Source organism: Lagopus muta, chromosome 4 (genome assembly GCF_023343835.1).
Source record: "Lagopus muta isolate bLagMut1 chromosome 4, bLagMut1 primary, whole genome shotgun sequence".
NCBI classification, from domain to species: domain Eukaryota; kingdom Metazoa; phylum Chordata; class Aves; order Galliformes; family Phasianidae; genus Lagopus; species Lagopus muta.
In genome coordinates, this window is record NC_064436.1 from 10818795 (window position 1) to 10845052 (window position 26258).

At 36.1% G+C, this 26258-nt stretch overlaps 1 protein-coding gene across 10 annotated transcripts in view; it reads right to left on the minus strand.

Annotated features, from left to right (window-relative positions):
- Nucleotides 1–26258, minus strand: part of INPP4B (inositol polyphosphate-4-phosphatase type II B) — a 271956-nt gene that overhangs the window by 53648 nt on the left and 192050 nt on the right. For all 10 annotated transcript variants that reach the window (XM_048941067.1, XM_048941064.1, XM_048941065.1 and 7 more), the window contains 4 exons: nt 23204–23312; nt 16169–16346; nt 12094–12306; nt 6572–6710 (listed from right to left, as the gene is read on the minus strand). In XM_048941067.1, the coding sequence (XP_048797024.1) occupies nt 6572–6710; nt 12094–12306; nt 16169–16346; nt 23204–23312 (639 nt within the window). The remainder of the gene's footprint in view (nt 1–6571; nt 6711–12093; nt 12307–16168; nt 16347–23203; nt 23313–26258) is intronic.

Sequence of the window (26258 nt, forward strand, 5' to 3'; positions counted from 1 at the left end):
AAGCATCTCCCAGCTTTAATCGTCTGCAAATTTTATGAGACACATCTATGTTTCATAAGCCAAGACAGTAATGAAAATGTGGAATAATACTGGACTGAGAACAACTTCAAGTGGATTCTACTTCATACAGCCTTCCAGGATGCCAGTGAACAACTGATAACTTTACTGTTCCTGTGATTTTCCGAATTATTTGTCATGATCCTCGTGCTAGGTAGCTTCACAAACATTTCTTCAGTATTTTTGTAAGACCGTTTGGAAAGTAATTCTTGTAAAAATTGGAAATATTTTATCGTATTACTAGCACATGTAATGTCAGAATTTGTCAGTTCCTCTTGCACTAAGAAGAAATTGAAAGATTTGGAGTACTCAAGACCATTTTCTTCATTGAATGACAGTCAAGGTAACTATATTAAAAATAGATCCTACCAAAAGAAAACAGTGACATAGTATTACTCTACAGAAAGCTTTACTTTTATATGCACTTTGCTTTGTAGAAAACAATAAAAATCCTAAGTTCGTAGGAAGCCTTACCTGAATGGTTAAATAAATGAGAAATTATTTTATTTTAGAGTATAGAATAGATTTGTACTTGATAACTGGGAAGACGAAAATACAATACCTGCATGTAATAAAATGACTTAAAGCAATTAGTTAGCTCCTAGCTTACAAAGAAAACTTCTGTTTACCTTTAGTAAGATGTCCAGTCCCCCAGAAGGTGAAGCTACTTCGCAAATCAAAAAAGGGATTACACAGCTACTTGAGAACAGAATGTTTATGAATAGACAGATAGATTTTCAGGTTTGCCCTTTTATTTTTAAGTAAGATTAGTGTTCTAAGATTAAAAAAAAGTGCGTCATAAAACAAGTTATTTGAAGGAAGAACTGTAGAGAAACATTCACAGATGCTCAATCATTGGTCTGTGTTACAATCTCCATATATCTGATCTTACACTGGACATTCAGTTGCAAATATTCCACTGAGAATATAAAATAAGGTTGTTCATTAACAATGCACAAGTCTGTGTATGAGAAATACAGCAAATACTGCAGCTTTGAAGTTGCTCCTTGAAATTGAGAAGCACATTCATTTAAAAATAAAAACAACAAAAAGCAGTGTATTTTGAGGCCTATATAAATTTCATAGACTTTGGAAAACGTAGTACTTACATGCAAAGGATAGCATGGAATACTAATAAAATTTGTGAGAGAAAGTACATGTAAAAACGTACTGATCTAAATTCATGTTTAGATTGTCCTGATTTACCTTTGCACAATGCGACTTGTGTCTGAAGGTTCTGCTCCGTTACAAGACAAATTTTCCATACCTAAAAGAGCTTGGGACATGATCAAGATGTCTCGCAACTCACCCTCCATGGGAAAACCTGCAATCAGCTCAGCATGAGCTGTTGCTGAAAGGAGATGCCAGGAGGATAACCACAGCTCAGGACCTCTGATCCTGCAGAGACTGACAATAGCTTTGCAGAATCATATAGGGAAAGGAACTGTAAAAATTATTGTTTATGTTCCTAACACATGCAAGCACTTACACAAAACACTGACTTTCAGATATCAAAATTTATCTAAAATTGAATTTGCAAGATATTCATCCTCAATAAAGGAACAAGAAGCCTTTCAGAAAGACTGAAGGATTAACTCAATGAATAAACATTTCAGAAAGGACATTAGGATCGAAAAGATAGACTAGAAGTAGACTACAGGATGACTGTCATGTTGCTAACATGACAAGGGCAGCCTGTCCTGTTTGAAATATTTAGCATCTAAACGAAGGTGTCAAAGCCTAGTGATGAGACAAGAAAACTCAATTTAGAAATCTCAAAAATCATGCTAGTTAGCCTTTGGATAGAAAACTAAAACAAGGTGTAAAATGGAAAACAGAAGGATGAAACTGGAAGAAAACATAATCACTATACAGTTAACATAAGATTAAAACAAGAGTAAGACAGTACAAGTGTAGTACTTTCCTTCATCGCTAACAAAGAGTTGTGGAAGTTCAGTATAGGATAGGATTTTTCAGACTCATTCTCTCAACTTGCTTGCACAGGCAAATGGCCTGCTCAGCTCTCAGCTTGTCATTCTACATGTTAATATTCAAGCTGCATGTGAATTTGATCAAGTTTGGCACAAAAGCGTGCTCCTGCTCTTTTCAAAATCAAGCCCACTGAACTGTTCATTGAAATGTGCTGATGATCAAATAGGAAGAGCCTAAGGCTGTGCAATAGCACTTCTATCTTGTTTTACCCTGGCAACAGAGGAAAAAAGCCAATTCTATCATTCCAGTCTGCATCACTTAAAAAAATCTGTGGATATCTTCGATGGCTTTAATTCACCTCAAAATTTAAATGGTATGAAGTTACAAACTAAAAATGGAATTAAAGCAGAAGAATGCACAACATCAGGCTTTTAAAGGAACAGAGAACCCTGGAAACTTTTGGTTATACAGTTAACAGCAGCTACTGAAAACTTAAGCATTTATTGTAGGTAATCATTCCCTTAATAAATATATATACGAATATAAAGAAAGCCCATGATGGGATTGAAGTAACAGGTCATATAATGTAAATTTATTGACATCACAAATTGAACATGCTAGTCTAAATCTAATGGCTCAAAAAAAAAAAAAAAAAAAAAAAAGGCCAGCAAAACAAATCAACCAACCCAGAACTGAAACAATCTCCTCAAAAACAGCTGGTGCAAATTACTGCAGAATGCAGTAATTAAGGCCAATGGTCTGAATTTACTCCTTCAGGACTGCACCATGCTCACTATTTCTTTGTTTTCCTCTTAGCTCTTGCAGTTATTTAATTCAAGGATCAGAACTCAGCTCTTTGAAAAGGGATGAGGTTTTATCCTTGTAACTCTGCAATATTTCTCACTTCTCAGTGGAATGTCAGAAATCTGAGTCTTCCAGGTATTTCTGCAGCCAACGTAACAGGAGTCGATCACGTAGTTCTGGTGCTGAATTTTAAGATCTTGGAGATTTATCACTCCATTCCAATCACCTGAGATTTTCTGCACTATCAGAAGGATTAAGAGCAAAGGCTGAAACCCACTAACCATATATATACACATTTGTGTCCCCGAAACTTTGGTCTCATTGAAAACAAGAGAAGAAGGTGATGGCAACAACGAAGTTAAAACTAATCTAAGAGACTGAAAATACAGAAATAATGTACAAACATTTCTCTAGAAGTGTTACACAAGAAATATTCTGACATCTTGTTTAAGAAAATAGTTTGCTTAATCAGTCTATGTTTGCCTTATTTATTTTTGAGCTTCTGTCAACAGCTTAATTACCAATAGCAAATACTGCTGTAGTGGCTGTCTCATGTTCTGGGCTACATACAACTCAGCTAATGAACCTACCAAAAAGAGAAAGAAGACAGAGATTAGCTGGAAACGCAAATGGAAAAACAGAAGTAATACATTACATTTTGGAAAAAGAGCTGATGCGAAGACTTAGAGAAAACAAGAAAAAAATTTGAGGAAAAGTAATGGAAGAGTAAGTTTTTCAGTATTGCTCTTCGTTTTCTCAAAATAAATAGCACTTGTTAATCAAGGAACAGACTAGGGGATAATTTTTCATCTGCCCAATTAAATGATCGCTTTAAGTAAAAACTGTTCTGAAGATGCAAACAAAATCACACCATTTTATTTCACATTTCTATTGGCAATTGCATTTGGATGGATGCAAAAATGCAATTCCCTGGGGCACTGAAAGACAGAAGGATTTAATCTAGACTTTAAGTCCTCATCAGGTATCAGATTATTCGAAAAATAAATTAACATACACAGTCTGTAGCAATGTGGCTACGAACAGATGTTTTCCTTCCTTTGAGTCATGAAATATGGCACCATTCCCCAGCTACTCATCATAACTTACACTGAAAGTTACCCTTGACCAATTAATCTGCCCAGCAGCTTAGTTTTTGACTTCATATTTCACCGCAAGCAAAATCCAGGTGCAATCACAATGCCAGTTTAAATTCTTTGAGATAACTTGGTTAATTTTGTATGTGGCAGATTAGGAAGTACTCACAAAGAGCCAGTGGAAGAGAAGTTGGATTTGATAGTTCAGATGGAGGAGTACAAAGAGCAGCTCGTACCACCACAGATAAACACAGACATCTAAGAATAAACCTAAGAATAAACTAATGCATTTTACTGGCATCTCCAATTCTCCAGAACATGCTTTCACATTCTGACTCTGATGAAAAATGTTAAGACAAAAATGAAGAGAATTCAATGCTGTCAAGTAATTCTCCAAAGAAAAACAGTCTTGAGTTAAAAAAGGTAAAACGTTCCCTTAAAACCCATCTACTCTTCCTTATTTACCCCGCAGAGAAATCATAATCCTGCAAGTGATGAAATCACAGCATGTTACCTTGGGAAGTGATAACTCAAATTCAGTCTTAAGAGTCAACTCAAAAGTCAGACTGCATGAAAAGGCAGGCTAAGAAAGGTATAACTCACACTGAAAGCTAACTACAAGAAAATGGTGCCACAAGCATTTCTGATTAAAAAGATTCCATACTACAAATACAGCCATGTTGGGAAAAAGAAGAATAAGATCATTCAATGTCAATATTGAGACTGCAAATACAAACCTATCTTCAGAAGCTTCAAGTACGTTTAAAGATAACATTTGTAGTTACAGGAATATGTTATTGCTCAAAAATATCACATTACCCTCAGAACTTTTTCTACTGTCTCAAATGAACGCGTGTTGTATTCTTAGCACTCTTCTTTGTTGTTTGTCAGACGCTATACAAAACTCTGTATTGTAACAGGCAGGTTCACTAAGGAACATAAGGAAACATTTTATCCCATAATTTAAGGTGCATTTTTCAAAAATTTGATCAAGTTCTGTGTATTTCCCATTTTTCTTACAAACAGCAGCACAAATTTTCATAGTATCAGCTCCAGGACTGAAGCATTTTCAGATTCTAAGATCTATCTGTGCCATACATTCAGGCATTACTCAACCTGGTTATGTTCATATTATGGTATAATACATATGCACATGATATTGCAAACTACTCACGTGCATGTTGCTTGTGAATTGAATGTAGTATAAAATTATAATGTTTTATAAAAAGTACACTCTATATATATAAGAGAAAGTTATGAACTGCTGCAACTAGTCTTCAAATATAAAGTGAGGAGAGTTAAGGTTTAATTTAATTTTAACCCCAAACACAGTATCTCCATCATCTGTAGGTGATTCTTCACATCAAACTGGAATGAGATGCAGAGAGTAATAAAACAAAATTATGCTTTCATGAAGCAAGAAAAAGTCCCCCCACAAATCTGCCACAGGGTGCACATGTTCAAGTGTTGCAAAACACTCCACGCAACTCAACAGATGCACCGACTCCACTGTCATTTAAGGGCACTGGTACTAATTCAAGAGGCATAGAGAAGACCCTGAAATGTGAGATACGTTTATAAGAGAAATTTATCGCAGTACCATAAGCCTAGGTCATCTCCAGAAGACAACTTCTTAGTTGAACAAAGCGCAGTATGATTTTCTAACCATTACAATCATCATTATTGCTTACCAAGAGGTATTCCTCATTCTATTTGACGAATTATTATAATACTTAAAAGGAAATGTAAGGGTTTTTTATTTTGTAAGCTAAAAATTCCAATGAATATTTAATTTGCCTGTGTAGGGTGTGAGCCTGAATCAAAGCTAGCAATACTGTTTTTACAACTGTAGTGAAATTGCACTGGTGCTAGTTAAGTACATTTCATGCCTTATACTGAAAAACAGATTTTCATTAAGTCAAAAATAGTGAAGGAAAACTAGTAAACATTCACTTGCTAGTGAACTAGTAAATATTCACTTGCTAAGTGTTTTTGCTTGTATGAACAGAAGGAATAAAAACATGAATATAATCCTAAATCATAATTTTTCAAGACTGGATTAAAATAATAAAAATATCAATCTCTAATTTTGTTCCCTAGTGAAAAATACTTTTAACCATTGGAGTACAGAAAAAAACAGCACATGTGACTCTCAGTACAAACATACTGTAAGTAACAGGAAATCTATGCGAGTATACTACAGCTTTAACTGCAAAACAGAGTTAATTGGCATCCTGAGTTTCAACTAATAGTAGAAAAATCAGTTAACACCAGGAGAAGAGCTAGGCACAAGAAAAATGAATTTCATCCTTTTAAGCAAAATCAGTATGGACGAGTTCATTTTCTAAAGATTGTTTCAAGTTGACAATTAGATCTACCTTGCCATTAAGACCGTTGTATATTCTTATTTAAAGGTCTGAAAAACGTAGGAAGCTTCTTTGAAAAAAGCTACTTCTGTTGATAAAAGCTTTTATCTGCAATTGAATAAACCAGACTACCACCATTGAAAGCTATGACTAGGCAAATCTTTTCTGTCAGCAATCTCAAAGATGCTATTGGCTCCTTTATCTCATTTTTCTGTGGCTTTTTCCATTTGTCTTTACACTAGTCAACAATTTTTTAAAAAAAATAGAAATAGAGAAGAAAACAGAAACAAAAAAAAATCATAGCAAAAGGTTGCTTACTGCCTGCATGCTTGCAATCTGCTGCTGAGGGGTCAATTTCACCATCTTTAACCTTGCCGCTGTTGTCTTTTTCAAGCAGTTTGTCCACCATGGCAATAACACAGTTTAAACTCTTCCCCACATTGGCCCACACCCTGTCCTGAAAAGAGCATAATATAATCGCTGCACATTACTGAAGAAGGATAACGAGACAAAACCAACTTCTTATCGAAACATTAAAATGGAGACAATTTACACAAAAATTAGGTGTTAGCATATTACCATTTTACTCATTCTACAGGCAGTTTAAGCCTGTTACATGGACTGAATGACAACTGTAATCACGTTGCTTTTTTTTTTTTTAATGTTAAAAGAAATACAGTTCAAATTCTATATGAAAATGCATGCGAAGTTATTTATTTCAGGTTCAATCACAAGGAACTGAGCAGATTATCTGTTTGACTTTATACACTAAGAGTATAGACACGTAAGACCTTGACAAATCAAATCCTGTGGGCAACAAGATATTTCACCAGGGTACTTAACAACCTCTTTTTAGTAATTAAACATATCTTCTGTTTTATCACTTGGTGTAGTTTGTTAATACAGATGTAAAATTAAAAGAATAACTAACAATTTGCTGTCATGACACATTTGAGGTATCATCTGAGGTAATTTCAGTTTTGTCCTGCACCTCTCACAAAGGCTGCAATCATGAGTCGTACACTGAGTTTATAATAAATATGAGAAATCCATAAATAATAGTGCTGCAGAAGAAAATCCGTACAAGCAGAAAAGGAGAGAGAATGTGGAAGGAGAGAAAGAATTACTATAGAATAGATACAGGCAGGGTCCCATCATGTGCTGGGTGGTGCAGAATTCAAAGCTCTCGCACATAGATTAATAGGGTAGAATAAGAAAAAAGAATGCAACCAAGCCATACAAAAAATGAAGCTGCACACAAGACTAATAGTCAAAGAGTTAAAAAAAAAAAAAAAAAAAAAAGGAAAAAAACTAACAACCAAACCTGAAACAACACACATATATGCACAGTCATTCTTATGCTGATACAGAGCAATCAGCTTGCTTGATGGTTAAGAACGTAAAGATACAATCAATACTCTTTTCTTCTTTACAATAACCAGAAGTTTAAGATACACATCAGGCTTTAAGACAAAAACGGATGTGCAAAAAGACAACGTGAGAGAATAGCAGGGAAAGCAACTGAAAACTCAAAGAAATATCACAGTTCCATTTATGTGGTAGCACTTGAAAGTTGTGTGAGTGCAAAGAAAGAACTACAACTAAGGCAAACTTATTTAAGATTTACTTCCAATTGCATGTCACAACTCTTAGGCCAGTCTCCGACACCAGCAGAGGGATCTCACCTTTCTACATTCCCTCCACTTGAGGGCACACACACCCTGTGACAAATGGGCATTCTGCCTTGAGGGACACGATGCAAATCTACAGGTAGAGAAGCATCTACTTGCTGGAAACACATGGCAACACAGATCATGGCTCTCCAGCTCAGAACTCAGAGGAAAACTCAGAATCAGAAGGAATTTATAGGGCTGCTGCAAGAGCGAGTGAGCTGATGTACAACTGGCAATAAACTGTATTTAACCCACAAAAACATTTTTGAGAAATGAGTACAATGCAGCAAGTGGAAATACTTGCGCTTGTACACATGAAATATACTCCTAAATATGTTCCTGAAATTCACATGCACAGATGCAATTAAAAGTCAAAAATAGAGGACAGGTAGAATTTAATGAGAATTTAATTCTCATGCATGTTGCTAAAATATTCCTGAAAAATTTTCACAGTATGGATGAAATGATTGTTTTCCAGCCCCCATAAGCATTAGTTTTGGGAAAACAGATGATGTGTAATGAAATGTTGCAAACAGTAAAAATCCAAGCTCAAAAGAACTACAGGTTTTACTGGAGAGTGGCAGAAAGCATCAGTCTTCATAATCACTGAAGTTGCTAAGGTATATGAGCTCAAATCATTCCGCACAGCTGCAGGAACATAATTTCCCTTTCCTTCCTCTGCTGGGGCAGTTCAATCCTAACACAAACAGTGCTAAGTTCTTAACACAAATAAGTGCTTTAGTTCATTTAGGAAGGAACACTTCTCCATGTAAACCAACTTTTAACCTAGCATTAAGATGATGTCTACAGAATATTCACACAAACATTCCCTGAGGGTTTAGAAGTTTCATAAACATCTGTTGACAGAAAGCTCATTTTTATTATCACACATCTGGCCATTTTACATGACAGCAAGTGAAACAGAGCAAAAGCTTGTTGTCCCAGAGCTCTTTCTCTCCAGATACGAGGTTCTTACGATTCAAAGTTATCACTACATGCAGACATAAACATATGCAGAAGTAGATGTGTCTATCATTTGTGGTGACATTATACTGTCTACATCAAATACGGCCTCATTGTAAAGAGCACATCTTGAGTAAAATTGTTCTCTCCAATCAATGAAAATCAAGTGACTCTTTGCTCTTTTACATAAGAGATGACACACAAATTTCACTTGCCTTCTTCTCCCTCGCCTTTCACGTGCCTTCCTTTAGCCTAGCACACCTTCCAGTCACCTGGCATGTTCTTAAGCAATTTATTTTCCGCTTGCCTATAAAATGTGTCACTAATTATCATTCTGCAGCGTGTGTCAGATTAAAACACAAAACACACTCTGTCTTATAAGCCTTCTGCGTGAAGGATGGGGAAGAAAATAATTGCTATTTCTTCATACATCGAAGTGCTGAGACCCTAGGTTCTTCAACAGGATGCTTCTTCCCTGACAGCAGTTTTCCCATCAGTTGACACAGAGCTAACTGGGTGTTTATTCCAGTGTTGTCAACAACCAAGAGAAATAGGATTTCTGGCTCATTCCTTTCTGCCTCTTTAAACTCGTAAGTCAAACTAATGACAGAAAAAACGTGCAACAAGGCTTGACTGTGCCAGGACAAAGCAGACTGGGATAAATCCATGGCATGTTGACACTGAGATGTGCCCTTTCACATACAACACTACTGTCGCACACTTTACTTGAGCAAAGTTTTGACACAGCAACTTCATCACTCAGCGCTATGGAGACTCTGTTTTTGAGATGCAACTTGGGTTCGTATCCGTATATTATATTGAAGCCCTTCAGAGGTGTGCTCATAGATAAAGCGAGTATTTTAACTAACGTTCACGATTAAAATCCTGTTGTAATATGACAGTGCTTTGGAATAGAAAGTATACATGGGTCAGTACTTCAGAACAATATCTGAATACCATGCCAATATTTGTAAATAATTTACTGGAAATGATATTTTATGGTCACATTAGGTAGTCTGTCAGAAATGTGGAGCAGAAACAGCTCCAAGGGGCAATGTGCCTCCCTTTTCTTGTATAATGCATGACAACATGCACAGTTCCCTCCCAGGTTCTAGGATACTAGAAGCAGCTGGCAAGAGAAGAGGAGAGTATCCAGAGGCAATCTAATGCTCTCAAGTTAAATATTTTTCCTTCAACAGCACCGCTGTATTACTGCCTACATACAGCGCACCAATATAAACAGCTCAATCCATACTGCTGTCAGCTACACTGGGATCAATATCTGTACTTGATATCAAAGCAGAGATACAGCACAGCACTGCTACAGAGAAGAGAAAGGTTATCTGGGAAACACCACTCACAATTAAAGGGCACTGTGAGCAGTTAAGAAATGGGGAACTATTCCTTAAGATAAATTTGGATGCCTAAGAAGGAGGAGATCTTCACAAGCTGTTTTAGTATTGCGCTTTGAATTCACTTTTGTGATGTTTACGGGATAATGCACACTTTGAAAGAAGATGGAAAGGAGTAAGTGCAAAGAGTTGTTGGACATTTAGATTTTGGACAACTGCAAAATAGAAATCTAAGTTAGAAAAACAACTCCTTGGTAATAGTGGAGAGAACAACAAAGCAACAAAGGAGAATATAGTACCCTGCATAAAAATAATTTTCTTCTTTTATAGCTGGCTTTCAGAGTAGATTAAGTTTTTTTTTCAAATTTTATATGTATTCTTCTATTTCCAACACAGTGTCAGCTTGATCATTAAAACTCACATTATTAATACCTGCATTTTAATAAAGAAAAAAATATCAATGGAAGCCTAACACCTAATCTTCAAATCCAGGAAAAAGACAACACTTCTTTAAGATTTATAATGTCTGGTATTGACTCAGACCCAGTTTATTAACTCAGACAATATCTAGGGATGTACTTACATTTAATCAAGAAAGTAATTTTACTAATTCAGCAAGACAAAAAAATCCCAATGCTGTAAACTAATGTGTTTCTGTGATTTAGTAATTGGGTGCAAATATCTGGCAGAAAAATATCAATTAAAAAAATCAATAAAATATAGTTCAGCTATCTTCTCTGCAACAACAGAATTAGTACATTAAAATACAATTTGCACCAAAAATTCCATTCTCCCTTTTGTCAAATGTATTGTGACATTTATTTTACCGAATGCCTTGTCAGCTGCGATCAGACATTTTGGTTTCAATTTCAAATCAACGGAGACAGTTCTAGTAGCCAGGTTGCAGGAAAGAAACCATGAAAAATGAATTCAAGGTTTTAAAGTCAGCACAGAAACAAAAAGAATGAGTTGGTTATTTATTGTTTAATTCTCATGTCTTCCTAATGAATGGGCAGAGAGATAATTGTCTTTTCTCTTCAAGCCACATTCTTTTTCTCTTATTTATGGTATGGATGTAAGTTACCATTCCGGTGTAGGTACTATAGCTCACAGTTATTAATTATTTACAACATAGATTACTATGTCTGAATCCTTTATATTCAATGAGAATACAGTGATGAACTGAATACAGTATGAACCTGAACCGAATAAAAATAACTGGAGTTGGGGGTATATGTAACAAAGTAGCAGATCTTTTGTGAACACACCTACCAAATTATTTAATTTACAAAGCCTCAGCCACAAATAATATACATCTTTGAAAGACATAACAAGAAAGCTAAAATCTAAACCCCGTGTTTGGTTTGTTTTACGCAATCTCAGCTATCTTCTAGGAACTAAGTCAATGGGAAAACCTCTCTGTTTTGCTAAGACTTAATTCATACACGTTGAAACTATTTATGTTCAGTCCTGGCCAAAAAAAATCCCGATATCAGTGCATGCCTTTTCAACCTTCTTAAACGTGTCTAATCAAGAAAAAGAACTCAAGTAAAAGTAAATAACGCTTATTCTTCTGTTTATACAATAAGACATTAATCATCCTCTCTATTACTTGCTCCTCTAAGCTGTTGCACTGAAGCACACTGCAGTTAGGAAACTTATTTAAGTTAGTTTTAGGGAAGTATATCATTTTTAAATTCCAGTAACTCAAAATATATTTGAAAAATATTGTTTAATACTTTTGAATTACTTCCCCAACCAAGCGTGACAAACTTACTAGGGCTTCCATTTGTTTATGCTTGTTTTCAGGTTTTGGGATCCAATACCAACCAAAAATATTCCAGCTACTTACCCACTCTTCCTCATCATACTCAGAATGATGGGGTATAGAGTCCTGTCTTTTAACCTGAGATGCATGATCCTGATGCTTCAGGTCATCCCCCTCTTCTGCACAGTTTCTAGGCACAGCTGGTTTCTTGAGGACACAGCCAGGTCGGGCTGTATATAGTGCTAAAAGGGCACTTCTGACCAGCTGATCCTTAAATGCATGCACAAACAACTCCGTCTAGAGATAATGAAAACAAAAATGAATACAAGGTTAGGACAAATAATTTAACAGAGCATTAAAGCAATTACAACAGTGAATTATTCTTAGATAGGGATGTCTGTGCTTCCAGTCAGTCCAAGGAACAGAAAGCAAAAAAACAGCAAAAAATAAGGAACAATTCAAGAGTTTCTATGACACCACATTCTTATCGCTTTAAGACTTAAATAACACAACAGTAAAGCAACTGTATTAGAAATTACCACCTTTTTATACAATCCTGCTTTATTTAAGCTTCAAATTTTTCCTGCAGCAACAACACCAGCTCTAAAAGTATCCAACTACTTTCCAATCATTTATAGGTGTCAGACAAAATCTGATTAACAAATCATAGAATCACAGAATGGCCTGGGTTGAAAAGGACCACAACCATCACTGAGTTTCAGCCCCCCTGCAGGGTCACCAACCACCAGACCAGGCTGCCCAAAGCCACATTCAGCCTGGCCTTGAATGCCTCCAGGGATGGGGCATCCACAACCTCCTTGGGCTGAGATCTCCTTATATAAAAAACACTCCGCTCTGCACTGTTGAAATTCAAGTACCTGCAAAAGCAGTGTTGCCAAGTACAAGTTGTGATACCTATAGGTATCAGTCCAGACTTCTGAAGAAAGGAAGGAACCCCTGAAGTACTTTTTCCAGACTCAATACAACTATAACAATAAGATGTTACTTATTATATAATTATAACAACATTACATAATTATTAAATTATATAATTGTTATTATTGTAACAATAAGATGTTACTTATTGACAGTCTAACATTTTGAAGTTCTCCTTTTTGACTGTAACAGCTTGAAGTTGGTCTTATTTTAAAAACTTCCCGTCTCCCAGCATTATTTCCTTCTGTCACAACAACAACAACAAAAAAGTAAAAATGATAACATTCATCCTTTTTGCATATGGTCTTCAGCATCTCCGGCCTCTGTTTCTGTATAACAGCATAAACCACCTAACTGTTATTCTCTAAGTCATTCTCAAGTTACCATCAATTTACAATATGTAGTGTGATATCTGAGACAGATTAATTCAGGGATGTGAATATAAGTTAGCATTTCGCATTTCACTAATTCTGCTGTATCACAAAGCAAAAGACTTTTGGAGACACCATCATAAAAAGGTTTTAAAAATTAAGATAGGATTGTAGATGTAATTATTACAACATGCTACATCTCCAGAGTTGACTTGTGTCAACTAGTATGGAAAATACTTCTCTTGTCTAGAATCAACTGTCACAGGTCTCTCAGCATTTGATCCCTAATGGGCGAACAGAGAACGCATGAAAATTCACTGCAACTAAAACTCAAAAGGTTTTGAAATAATAACCTAAGAAACACGAAGTCATGATTTTTTAAGTTAGCATCAGGACTTCTGGACTTAATTTGAGATTCTTCTGTGATTAGGCACGATCAATACTATTTAACTCTCAGGCAATTTTATCAGACCCATTTTACCTCTTCACTAATTTAGTACCTGAGGGAAAGGCTACTTAAATACAGACAATTTTCTTATTTGTAGACCTTCAGGACTGCCTCATTGTAGTCTCGAAATTAACTATAAGGCAATTTTGGTTTTTTGTACTTCCAGCCTCCAAATGGTACACACTTAGAGAACACAGTCTAAGCACTATCGCTACCAAACCGTATCAATCTTCTATAAAGATGAGATATAATTCTAACTGCAGAATTGTCTTCTCTCACACCGTAACGGGGGAGCTACTTTTTCTGGCTATTCTACAGTTCCTGTCAAAATAGCCCAAACTACTTCTCTGTCATTAGAAATGACAATGCCACGGTTTTGCTGATGTCTTGCATCTCTCCTTCCCCTTCCAGTCTCTTTGAGATCGTATCAGGTTTCTGCATCAGGAATGGAAAACTCAAACAAAAAAAGCTTTCTGTTTCATAAAGTTGTAAGCATTGGGCAATTTTAAGTCAGGAATGCCTACTATGACTGTCATACGTATTAGGTAACTCTCTGAAAAGTTTAAGTAATTCAATTTAGATGTAAATATTTTATAGGGAAGAATGTGTTTTAGAAAAGTTGGTATGGAAGTGAATCTCTGTTTTTTTCATATAGAAACTAAAATTCTACCATAATTAAATTCCATTGAATGATTCCTTTGGTTTAGCAGCTATCACCATTTAGCTACGTTTTCTTAAAGTTAAATACAGCCAAATTTGCAGAACAACACTATTTATAGAATTTCATTGAAGCCGCAAAACAAGTATATAGAAAGAAATGCAAACTTTCAAGTTCCTTTAGATACTTGACTACAGACTATTTCTGTAAATAAAGATAGGCATAGCTGGAAAATGAATGTATCAAACCTTCTGCAAGCTGCAAATGCTGATACACTTGTCAACAGCTAATGGCTTTTTAAATCAATTAGCAGAAAGTGCTGATAAAAGATTAGTCTTAGAAAAAACCGTACAGTGAATTGCAAATCATATACGGAGAAGTAAAACCTTGATAGAAATATTAGAAAATAAGGTCAATAAAATAAGTGGTGAAATTATTTTCACTTCCAATGCACACGGCCAGTCCTTCCGTTTCTAATAAAATACTTGGCTGTAACTCAAGTTTTACTGCTACCTAATGTTTGGAAACAGCCAGTCTTTATATGAAGCTTAATACTGCCTTGAGTTGAAAATGACACACTTTTTAATAAATTTGAGAAATGTAATTACTGGACAAATATCTTCTCCCAGCTTCTTCAAACAGTTGCTTAACTTCAAAATTGGTATCAATTTAAGTAACAGAAAACTTCTTTCTTACATGTAAAAAGTACACAAAGGGTACTACAAAATGAAATTCCTCCCTTTTATTTTCAAGCCAAGTTCTCCTTTCCTATATACCCCCACATTTGCAGCAACTCCTCTTTTCCTAAAGTTACTGTGGATTTACACATCGATAACCAAGAGCGACATTTGTCACCCCTGCGGCTCCAGTGCAAAGCCGTCACAGGATGCGGCTGAGCTCAGTATGGAGCTTTGAAACTCTCACACTGAACAACGTGCTGCTGGGACAACGGCTCAACAGACCACAGGGGTTGTCACTTCCCAGTAGCTGAAGATACATTGAAATGATTATTGATCGTGCTATTAAGTCACGTTGAGATCACATTACAGAAGGTAGGGCCCATGAAGCAACAGGAAAATCTCAAAACCCCACTGGTTATAGCTATAGCACTTAACGTTTTTTGTAGAGAAACATATGCTTAAAAGTACTTTGCAGACTTCAGCTAATCTCCAAAATCTCTCTGTGAGACAGGAGGAAAATATTATCTTCTTTAATTTAGAGCTAAAAACCTAAAATGAGGAAGTGCCTACAGCTACAGAAGAAAATAATAGGAGAAGGACAACTAAAACTGAGACCTTCTAGTTCCAACTTTTTCTTCCAGACTGCATCATTTCTGGTCATGATATTATTTTCACCTTCGTGCACTAGCTTGAACTACCTCCCGCTGGCAGTTGAAGTATCGCAGAAAAATAAATAATATTACAGTTTATCATCCCACAAAATTATCTACAATAACCTATTTTTGATAAACCCTATTACGTGACCACAAGAGGCTAACAAAGACACATGAAATTACATCAATTATACTTTCAAATAATGCCAACTCTTACAAGCTCCATTAGTTTTCTACATGAGTATCTGCAGAAAGGCAAAATACTGGTTTTTTTTTTGTTTGTTTGTTTGTTGATGGCAACATTTTGAAGCTTATTTTAAATGCTATGAAAGGCAACTTATGCTGGAAAGAAGTCCCAGCAGTTACTGTGTTGGTTATTTCGTTTTCCACTGCAGCAAAGATTTGAATCTTACTTTTTCTGAAAGCATCTTTAACGAGTTCTTCAAGCTGTCTGGAGAATGCTGGCTTGCAGAATTCAGCAGAAGGTCTGCATGGCTTGATATGAGAGGCTGTAGATGATTGATGTTGCTGAGAACTTCTTTTGCCTTAGCTGTGTTTTCAGGTGAATAGTAAATACACTGGTATCCAGTACTGTAACAACAGAAAGATAGATGCACATCAAAATGATTTCTGCTATAATTGTGATTAACATGCTAAGAAATTTTGATATTGTAAGAAAAACGATACCAAAAATTGACATAATTGAAACCTTTCTTCCTTTACCTTAAAGGTAAAAACAAGTCCTAATTTGAACATCAGAGGAAAATCCAGACTACCAAACGTTCTACTTTCCTTTTATCTGTTCACAAACTACTGCACTTACTCTGCATGGCTTATTTTTGCTTTTCAAAATTTATCTTTTTCCATTGTGTTTTTCCCCAATATTTACTAATTATACATTATCCTTCCATCTCATTATTCCAAAACACTGTTTTTAGGCAGAGTATATTCTTACTGGTGGAGAAAAAAAAACCCACAGCATACGAGGCCTGGGTGCACAGTGTATTTTACTCCTAATTTATTCATGCCTTCAACAGGCATGATTTTATTTGATTAACTACTCAGTGAAGAGCTCAAGGAAGAGGAGTAACAGGACATAGCGGATAAAAAAAATACACGTCAGGCCATTCCAACAGCCCATACACAAAATGCCTAGCTTGCTATATTACACTCATTAATATGTATTTAATTACATCACCAAGCTACTCCTGGAAGATCATCAATGACAGAGCATCCCCCAGCTGCCTCAGTATGCATCCGTCATCTTTCTTCTCGTGTCTTTTCTTCATTTATCCATACTTCTCCTCCACAACCTTATGCACCTCCACTTCCCCTCCCTCCCAATTTCAATTCTTCTCTTCTCTTAACAATTTTGACACTCGTGTAGTCTTTGGAACTTCACTGATCATTGCTTTTTCATTTCAGTCCTTTTTCAGAGCTCTTCTCTCCCATTTCCCCTTCAGTATCCCTTCCAGTTCCCACTTGTTAGCTTTCTATAAATTAGAAATTAAATTTAATTCGATAAAGGATGCGCACACAAATTCAAATGAAACAACTTCCACAAAACCTGCAGCACATAAACTGTTTTGCAAATAAGGAAGTCTCAGAAGTAAGCGTCTTCCTTAGAAGCTTTGCTGAGTTACTGTCCCAAGCTACACAATACTAAATCTTGATTTTGTCCCTAATGCCTACATTTATAACATAATTCTTTGTAGAGGTGGTCAGGATGCATTGTATTTAAGTCAGTGAAGCTTTGCTATGATCAGTCATGCTATCAACCACATCAAAATTACTGTCTCTAATTCACAGTCCACTGAACTAGTTACTGGCTACCAAGTGCGGAGCAGGATTTGCATAGCTCAACAAGAAGTACTGTAGAAACTGTCTTAGTTTTGTAAGAAAAAAACATTCTTTGTAAGAAGTTAGGAAATGGTCACAGCTCTGCCCTCAAGGAGTCAACACTGCCACTCACATCAGAACTATTGCTCCATCCACTCAACACTCGAGAACAACTGTCTACATTAATTGTCTTATAAGTCTTGATACTTCACAGCACTGAATCATCTCTGAACGCTCTTTCTGACTTCCCCCTCTCTTTATCAAACAGCCTTTTTTTGCAGGCTGAATTTGGCTAACACCAAGCTCACTGTCTACATATTCCTTTCTGGGATTCCCCTCAGCCCTTCATTACCAGATCTTTTCCATTGATCTCCCATGCCTCAGTGAATGCTGCAGCAGAAAAGCTACATGTCCAAAGAAAGCGAGCTATTATTTTCCTTGTACAACATGTCAAGGGATGTTTGAAGTTCTAACCGAACAAAATGAGTTTCTTTTTAAATAAATACCTCTAAAACTGAGGTGCCATGGCAATATACACAACAACAAGTAATATAACTTCAAAGCAGCTTTACAGCTGCTGCCCATCCAATATATGGCTCTTAGAATTCCTGTAGAAATTAGACAAAGGGAGTAACAACTAAGAAGAAACTTCTGCATTAGGGCAAAGATCACATAGGTAGGCTCAGTGTAAGAAATCTTGTAAGCAATACAAAAATCTATCCTTGAAATATTAAGTAAAATAGTGGACAAATATTAACTTTTGAAAGTCTATAGTAGTGTATCACAGGTTAAGTTTTAAAGCCTTCACTCAACCTCTAAAATGTATTTCATGTATTGGCACACATTACTACATACACATGACTTTCAGTGGTCATTTCAGCTTTCGAATGGCTTTAATGACAACATCGTGTAATTTTTATAAAGAATATGTCAACCAAATCTGCAACTTCAACATTAAATTAACAAAGTTCTTGCCTGGAAATAAACACGGCAATATGCTAAGTGTCTCTATTTTTATGACACTCAGGGTAACTGTATACTCCTGCTGTTAACTGAGTCGTGTGTGTGACTAAGTTAAATTATCACCATCTGCGACTGGCTTAAAATCTTTTAACAATGAACATTTCACATTTTTCAGAATAAAAACTGCAGAAGATAACTTCCAGAATACAGTTTAATAACACACAACAAAAAACACAACATCATCTCAAGCTTACATACCTTACAGAAGCTACCAGTGCAGAGGCTTGTTTGAAAGCATCACACGTGTCCTATCTAAAGCTATGATTGTAGAATCATAGAATGGCCTGGGTTGGAAGGGACTCCAAGGATCATGAATTCCCAGCCCCCCTGCCACACACATGACCACCAACCTCCGGATTTGGTTCTAGACCAGGTTGCCTGTTCCAGCAACTCACCGCACTCTGTGAACAACTTCCCCTTGACATCCAGTCAAAAATTTCCCTTCTTGAGCTTAAAACTATTCCCCCTTGTCCTATCAAAACTCAACTGATTACATTAAAAAAAAAAAAAAAAAAAAAAAAGAAAAAGCAAAAGAAAAAGAAAGAAAAAAGAAACAGGAAAATATACTGAATGAGAAAATAAACCAAATGATCACTACTCAGGTCTTGAAAGCAGTCTTGAGAGAGCTTAGATGTCCCAGTAATGGCTTTTTGGTTTGTTTTTTATTTCCTAAAGATTCTCTTGACGATTTGGAAATTCACTGTCTCCATTCAATCCATTCTCATTGATGTAATCTGAATTTCAATCTATCCTATCCTTGAAGTAATGAACAAGCCTGTACACACAAGGCTTCTCTTGCTGCTCTCCTATTACCTCTTAATTCCTCTTGAAGTAACATTAAATAACTGCCTTTAATCAATAATGGGACATATGTTTCAGTGAAAACAGCCATCAAGATACCCTCCATCAGCCCTCCACTGACCTAAGCAGAATTCATGCTTAAAGTGAATCTTTCTAGGAAGATAATCAGGGAAGCATGATTATCTAGGAAAAGCCTTCTGTATTTCTTCAAATTGTTTTTTGTGTATCTTTGAGCTAATGGAAAGATAAAATCATCTTTAACATAGGGAAGAACCTTACCCCAGGGTAACTGAGCAAGAATTTTAGCAGAAGACAAAAGCTATAATACTTCACCACAAAACAGAGTAAATGTTATCTTTCAGCATAGTCTTTTCCTGGCAGCCTACTGAGGTGCACATCTTATCCAGAAGACAGAGTTTAAGACATGTTATCCTCCTCTTCTGTTCCACAGAGAAAGATAGACAAAGTCATGAATCTGCTCTCTTCCCATCACACCTGGAGCCCCGATATAGTTTCTTGCTTTCCAAAGGAAATCCTTTCTAACCTTTCACATGCAAATAATCTATAAACCTCTCCTTCTCTTCAATTTCCAGTCCACAGTACCCTTCTTTCAGGCCTCCTTAAGGAAATGCATCAAGCAGCTCTGTTCAGAGAGACTAGTGGCTGAAAAACGTTCAGATGTGATGTTTATACCAATGAATAGCACGTGAACTGTGGAAGTTTCTCTGTAACACTTCCAACCACCTTAATACGTACATTTGGTCAGTATAAAAAAAATGTTCATCTCCATGAAGGCTGATGTTATTTTACATATACGTATCTACATAAACATACATACAAAAAGAGAGAGAAAATGACCAAAGAACATTTCTGTGAGAAGTACTATACACTACAAGCTGTGATTTCCCTTGGGAATCAAGGTTCAAGTTAAACCAAACACAAATCATTGCTATTTTAATATCTCTGGGCTTTCCTATGCAGCAATTTTATTTCGGATTCCTCACAGAATAGAAATGGTTGAATGTTATGAAATTCATGTATAGAAACCCTGAAGATCTCAGCTTTAATAAAACCTCTGTTGGCAAGTAAGTTAGTGAAAGAAGTTAGGAAAGTCATTTATCTAAACCTCGTTAAACAACTAGAAATCCTCTTAGTTCAAACTCAAAATAATTATGGCCAAAAAACCCCCTAAATAAACAAAAAAACCAACAGATTTTTATTACTTTCTTAAGTTCTTGTTAATTTAATGAGGGATCAGTTATGAAGATCTTGCTAGAATCGATGTAAAAAAACCATAGTGAATTACAACATCTAATGCAGCTGGGACATTCCTGTTTTTCTTGATGATTAGTAAACAGGCACTAACATATTTTCTTAGACTTATGATTAGAAGAAAAAACATCCCTAATGTACCCTGAAAGTGATTTACGAACCCTTAAAACAGAGAGGCGTAACGTGTATAACTTACACAACATCTGCCTTCACTGTTGCCGCACAACTGAGCTCTCTAAATTTGTTTTGCCATCTAGACCAATCATAAGACAAGTCCTTCCATTTGCTGGAAGGAGAATTATCAGGCTGACAGAAGACTAAATCTGAACAACCGATTTACTTTCTCTCTCAGCTAAAAAGAAGGAAAAAGTAAGAAGAACCAATCACGAAAAAACCCTAAGATAAATGTATATGATACACAGAACATTATTTTAATTGCTTTGCTGTGATTTAGCATACCCTAATCAGCACATTTCAGTTATTCGAATTTAAATGATCTCATGGCAAAATATGACTTAAAAGTATCTCCTGTTCTCAGTTATGAAGTTTGCTGACAGCTATCAAAAGAACAGACAATCTGCAGACGTGCACTGAAGACACACCTGATTTTCATAGTGCTGAAGCCACTTGTCTGCAACTTTGCTGAAAAAACAGAATCATGCAGATTATGAATGGGTTACAATGCAATATGACTGACTTTAGACCACACATGATTAAGAGCTGTTTTACAACTTCTTTTCAGTTTTTCAACTGAAACTGGGATTCTTACTTGTTTAAAATGATATTTACGTTTATTTTCTAGTCTTACCTGCTTGCAATTATCAAAAGGAAAAAAAATCATTTAAATACTGCATTTTTCATAACTATTATTACCAAAAACATTCTCTTCTGTTTGGTCTGCCCAGTGATCTGTATTATACGTAATAGAAATCCACACCCCTCTTCAAACAGATACATCTATTACACATTGTTTTTAATCTCCAATTGCTAATATAATCACATCTTGTAAAGGGTGATATAACCTTGCTACCAGTTAATGCTTCCTGCTGTCTGTTAATTCCACAAGCCGAGATTTGAGAAGGGAATATTTTCTGATAGGCTGACAATGTTGAATATTTTAGTACTCTGTTCTACTAATCAGCCTGAAGGTCAAAGACATGCAAGACATACCATCACATGCACTGACAGTGATGTCTTGAAAGTTACCAGGAGCAGATTGAGGAATGATCTCTTGCCACATCTTTCCCCAGGTCTTCAGCTCAGCTAGCCTAGAGGAAAAGGCAGCTAAAAATGCATTTTTTCCTCCTCATTTTATATTCTGACTGATATCTCATGGTATCACTTTTCTTTCTTCACTCGTAGCTTCAGAAAAGCTGCTTCAAGTGTAGAACAGGAAATTTAAATTGTAAAGTGTGCCCCCGGAAATGCTAAGCATCCTCAAAGCATCCCAGTGAGGCTAAATAAACAATCATATACAAAACCTGTTATTGTCACAGCAAAAGAATTTTCGCCATGGTAAGAATGACAATAGCCCTTACAAGTATCTATTTAAAATACCCTTAATTTTAAATTTTCAGATAAGCAAAATTATATTCAGAGCTTGCTTCCAGTCACTTTTTGGCCTAACTGAATTTCTCTTGAAAGCTCCTCTAAGACAGAAAGGAAGTCGAGTTTTGGAAGTTTCTTCGTTTTGTTTTGTGAAAATTCACATGCTAAGTGATCTTTTCTTCAGGATTGGCAAGCAAGTTGCTAGAAGCTGCACTCCACCATTGTCAGTATTCAAATATAAGCTTGTTAGTATGACTTCAGATTTTTTTTCTGTGAAGAATATGAACGGATAGTAACACAGTCACCCAAGTTACATCACCCCAAAGACAGTGCTGCCAGTGAGAGCTATGCCTGTTCAAAACTTGGCAGCCGTAGCAAAAAAAATATGTGGATAATACTTTGTTAGCAAGACATTCAACTAACATTGCTGTACATGCTTCAGGTTTAACTTAAAGCAAACGGATATCCTAGTTCAGGCCTTTACCTTTACTTAGTGTCATTTTGATTTTATGAAGAAAAACCAATACATTCTGATATATTTAACAGGGGTGCTGAGAAGTGTTTCGGCTCACATGCCCAAGGCTGTCAGAAATGAAGATTGTACCACAACCTACTGTTTTGTTATTGAAAAGTTGTCTATAGCCATTTTCTACTTGAGCTCAAGTATTACAGAAGAGATGTCTCATTTTGAACAGCACGTTTTCTAGCATAGGTATTCCTCAGGCTCCCTGAAACGTGGCAAGAAAATTTCAATGCTTACCATTTGTATCCTAAATAAATCTTGGCACTGCAGGTTAACTGTGCTTCAGTTTTGTAGTCTTGTAGTTTTATGAATGAATGCTTACCCAGTCGTAATAGATATTAATTTTTTTCAAGCATCCACGAAAACAGGGGGAAACTGTTTTGTAACTAACGTTATAATGCAGATTTAACAATACTTGTTTAGCCATTATAGAAATACTTACTTTCGCCTTTCTGCCTCAAATTTACTCAGCAGTTTTCGGAGACCACCGTTCTTAAACCCCTGGAAATGTGCTGCTGGGGCTCCCACAGTGATTACATCATACAGAGCATCTGGAACGAGAAAAGACAAGCAGAGAGTTGTGTCAACCTATACCCAGAGCATGGCAACACTAATCTACTCCACAATACATGAGAAGAATAAATCTATTATTTTCAAGGAATAATCAAGAATCTATGTCTCAAGAAGGCCCAGGAGCTAATCAATCTTTCTACACAGCCACCTGCACATATTCAAAAGTTTACCTGATTTATTACTATGTCTAAATTATATGCCACATGAAGAAAAATACTCTAGCTCTGCAGTTTACAGAGCTACAAAGTAAATTGGTCCTTTGTGTATTTCACTTCATTACATCTTCCATTATTTAAACAGCAGTCAGGTTGAAATGCACAGATTCATGAGTCGGGAATTTAGAGTCGGGAGACTACTGTGATGAAATAGTCTAATACAGGTTATAGAATTACAGCTAATGATTACTGCATCGAGCTAATGTCTTGATGGTTGAGCAAACTTTTTACTATTATTTTTCATTTCAACTTCAAGTGACACTAAATTCTTTTTTATCCCCAGAGAACTACTCAAACTGACCAGTAAAAATGTCCACTCTGCTTCCAGTTTGAATTTGTTTAGCTTCTACTTTCAGATATAACTACCTTCTTGACACTGCATTTAAGACTCATTTTCAATCACTTGTTAATTTTATGTATGCTTATAAACACAGCAACTGCCTTCAGATGAAAAGTTACCAAGATGTGCAATAAATATGCTGCTGAACGTGACAAACTGCTGTTACTCTGTGTGTAATGATATGCACAATCTTATTTTTCCTATGGATGTATGCTTACAGAACTGGAGATGCAATGCTTTTTTCCAAACTGCCTCTCATCTCAGGCTTGCAATTGTGAGAATGAAGATGAGGACAGTTCCATCCACAACCAGTCTTTAAAGTTTGAATTCCCACTTGCACTAAGCAGTATCATGCTGCATTCATTGGAGGTATAAAAACACAGGCCAAACTATTGCATTTTTAAAACATTCTTCTAAAGGAAGCATTAATATTTATTTTACTTTGTTTTTAATTTTATTTTGTGAACTGTTTTATTCATCAAGGAAGCTTTCAATGTAAATTAAAATCTCACCCTCTCCTAAAATAGAACTTCTCTTGCACTCTGATGATAAATACCGCTCGAAGAAAGAACACTGTAAAAATGACTCAGAGTTAATGAACTATGTTTTACTTCCAGAGCTGAATCTCAAAACATATTCACTCAAACTGATTCCAACTCTAATGAATTGGTGGCTCGTTAGCACCTTCTTAAAAGGAGAAGCAACATAATATCTTTAGCCTCAAGTGATATTCAAGATTCTTTAGTAGTCCATTCTTTCAGATCTTCATCGGCATTTATCAATAACACAATCTTGGGTTATTGGAGCTTCACAGTTCTATTAGTTAGACAACACAGGCTTGAAAATCAAGTAAGAGATGAACTTATAGTTTAATTGCATAACAGCTTCTGAATATGTTTTCAGAGAACTCAAAACGAAAGGAAAATACAAAGACCACATGTCCTAGTGCTTTTGCTGAGTTGTTTTAAAAACACTGTAAGTACCTCGGGGGATCTGCTCAGAGGAGCTTTCATTGAGACTGTAGGCTCTTAGTATATATCAAGAAGCAGCTCATTCAGATGCAAACACATCCAGATCAGCTGAGCTACCTCCCACATGCAAAAAGAACTCGGGAAGACTAAGGTCAGCAAAGAAAACATCTATCACCATGGTGATGGGCATGGGTTGTTCTACCTCTCCAGAATATGCTGTGTTGGAAAGTGGTGCAATCTTGGGAAAAATTCCTTGTGATGTGCTCTATTTACACATCAGTGCAGCTCCTCACGAAAGGTGTGCACTGTCAGCACAAGTGTACTGGTACAGCAATGTTCCAGTGACTCAGAACCACCACCCATGTCAAGAAAAGACAAGTGTTGACAACAATCCACAGCAGAGAGAAAGCTTAAAATGTCGCTAACAGTGATGGGAGTTGTGTCATACCATCAGCATGCTCCACTAAAACTAAAAATTAATTGATATTTGGAAGAAGGAGAGGGAAAAGAAAAATACTTTTCCCTCAAATAATCAGTTCAGAATTTAAAGGGGAAGGAAACAACACCACAGCATTAAATAAAAGGAGGAAATCGGGCTTTTAATATTTCACTTTAATTATTCTGATGGAAAGATACATTCATCCGCTCCTTATACAAGTGAAACGCTTAGACACTTGACAAATCACAACTCCTTCACCTTGCAGATGTATAAACTACCTGCTCATCACTGCGTCCTGAGTAAAACAGGCACACCATGGGGACAACCACTGCAGCACAGTGGATTAACCTTGTTTTAATCCAGTCAATTTAAAGTGCTGAGAGATTTCTAGAAGCACAGCTCAGTTTAGAACTTGAAACAACTCTCTTGCCTTCACAGGAGGCAATCGTCATCTTGAACTGGACACAGAAGCAACTTTCCACCAAATTCATTCGAAACAAGTATGTTTTTTGTATAAATGGGGACAAAATCAGAACTATATATATACACATTTAAGTTCCGCAGTATGATGAACAGACCAAAAAGTTGTGCTTAACAAATAGATAGGGATACAGATAACAGTTATTTCAGAGTAAAACGGTATTTTTCTCAAAGATGTTCCTACTGAAATTATCTGCTATTACAAGACGGTACTGTATAATAACCTCAAAGATTATCAAAGGTCAGTAAAAGCAGCCCTACTTTTAGAAATGCTGAACAAAACAATACGTATCCATAGGCATGCATATGATAAGATGTGATTAAGAACTACCTTGCATCCCCAGACAGAAGGTATCTGAAAGCACAGGGGTTAAATGACTGCTTTTATGGCTCATGTGCTTGCGTGAATGGTTCGCGCTTCCTGCAATACTCTGGCTGCCATTTGATACACGACAAGTAAAGGCGATGAGGAAAAGGAT